Source organism: Austrofundulus limnaeus, unplaced genomic scaffold (genome assembly GCF_001266775.1).
Source record: "Austrofundulus limnaeus strain Quisiro unplaced genomic scaffold, Austrofundulus_limnaeus-1.0 Scaffold118, whole genome shotgun sequence".
NCBI lineage: Eukaryota > Metazoa > Chordata > Actinopteri > Cyprinodontiformes > Rivulidae > Austrofundulus > Austrofundulus limnaeus.
The window spans coordinates 1,740,391-1,742,522 of NW_013952520.1; the positions used below are offsets into that span (position 1 = coordinate 1,740,391).

A 2,132-nucleotide genomic window follows, 5' to 3' on the forward strand; every position below is an offset into this window, starting at 1 on the left:
ACCATAGACTTTGCATGTAAACCTGCTGCTCCTGACGCTGAAATCGCGTTCGGTGTGAACGCACCATAAGAGAAGTATACAGTGTGGTGCAATTAATTTTCATTAATAATATTTGTCAGAAAATTTTAACTGTAAAAAATTTTATGGCAGTGAAATCTGAACATTCAATTTTATTTGCACTGGTAACTCTTTGATTTTACGTTAACCTAAAAAGTAATTGTGAAAATGCAGAATATTAAAATAAAATTAATTGAAAAATAAAATCATCCCTCATTTTTATCAAACATACCTTACAAGCATTTAGGTCATGAGTTGTTTGTGTTGTCTGAAGGTCTTTTAGTGGGTGTTGTTTGGACTTTGGCTGTTTTTGGAATCAAACCCAGAAAATCTTTGTACAAAGAGTCCGCAATCATTTGACGTTTGACCCCAAATAAGATGCAATTTGCTGAATAAGTTGGACTATTTTTTTACTTAATGTGATTTTATGCTCAACTKGTTATTTAAATTGCCTACCACAATGAAAAACCGGAAATAATTAACTCTGCTGTTTAATTTCCCTCAGAACAGATCAGAATAAATAACATTTCTTTAGAAATTGATGTGTTTTTTTTTGTTTGTTTGGTTTTCTTGCAGCTCAGACAGACCTATGGAAATGTCTACAGTCTGTTCCTTGGTACCAGACCAGCTGTGGTCATCAGTGGGTTGAAGGCCATGAAGGAGGCCATGTTGGTTAAAGCTACAGACTACGCTGGTCGACCTCAAGACATATTAATTGTTGATGTAGTTCAGCGTAAAGGTAAGGAATGTAAAAAATGCATTAGGAGCATTTGTAGTACTAAAGATCATGAAAAAACAGTCAAACACAAGTTTGGCAAAGTTTGGACATTGTTTAAATGTAATTATTCATACTGAAGCATAGTACACATATAAAATAATAAAACTAAAACATTGTACAATTTTTTTAATGTAAAGGTAGTTTTAAGTTTTATGACAGCTCATTTAAAATTTTGTGGAAGTTTATTGCCTTGACCTTGAACGTTTAAGTTGCAGTTGAAGTTTTTATGCGGGCAAACCACTGTACAGCTGCCATTGGAACCCACGGACAAACCCAAATGTTACCCATRTTCTAGCCCAGTTGAAACTCCACTATGGCCCAGTTATTTGTTCCTTAAAGCACACACAGAGTGGCCATAAATGGCTCTCATGTAAGTAAACTAGCTAGGTCCCACTGAAAACACATTCACGGCCTGATGAAGCTTGTGGGAAAACCTCTGTAGGGCCACCATGGAACCTGCAGACATATCCACTTGTTACCCAGATTCTAACCAAGTTGAGACTCCATACACAGATGGGCCATAGATGGGCCTTATGCAAGTAAACCATCTGGGTCCCACTGAAAACCCATCACACTGGGCGGCAAGACATCTCCGTTGGGGTCGATCTCTTGCGACCACCTTTGTCTTGGTTAATATATTGCCTTGAGGTCTTMATAGAATGTACAGCGCCACTTCTGTCGGGGAYGCCCTCGTTTCCGCTTCCCCCATGGTGGTATCCACTGGATGGTGGTTTTCRGTAGGCATGTTGTTTTCTGACAGAGGACATGTCCGGCAAATCTTAGTCGGTGCTCTGTTACAATGTTGTTCAGTGGACAGGTGGCTGTTCTGCATTGGATCTCGTTGTTAGTGATGTGGTCCCAGGATGAGACTCTTAAAATCCATCGTAACCACTGCTGCTGGTCAATGTTCGGTCTTCTTTCAATCTTTGAGACGTCTTTCATGTTTCACGTGCGTATATGGCTGTTGGGATGACAATCAAGTTAAAAATGTGGATCTTAGTTGCTATGCTGATGGTCGTGGACACCCAAATTGGTTAGAGCTGCTGAAAAGCAGCTCCTGCCTTCCCAATCCGGCATGCCACGTCGTGTTTTTCATCACCATCGTTGGTTATAATGCTGCCCAGATAAGTGAGCCTTTGCACTCCTTCAATCTGGTATGGTCCGATAGTGGCAGGGGTGCCAGCCATGGCATAACTAGTTTGCATGATCTTGGTCTTCTTGATAGTTTTATACTATATTACTTTATTTATAAAGCAGTTTAAAACAGCCACTGCTGCAACAAAGTGCTGTACATATT

At 39.7% G+C, this 2,132-nt stretch overlaps 1 protein-coding gene across 1 annotated transcript in view; it reads left to right on the forward strand.

Annotated features, from left to right (window-relative positions):
- LOC106521941 (cytochrome P450 2J6) overlaps nucleotides 1–2,132 on the forward strand; it is a gene marked incomplete at both ends in the record, with an annotated part of 15,768 nt that overhangs the window by 1,669 nt on the left and 11,967 nt on the right. Inside the window, 1 exon segment of the mRNA XM_014014718.1 lies at nucleotides 634–796. Coding sequence (XP_013870172.1) covers nucleotides 634–796 — 163 coding nt within the window.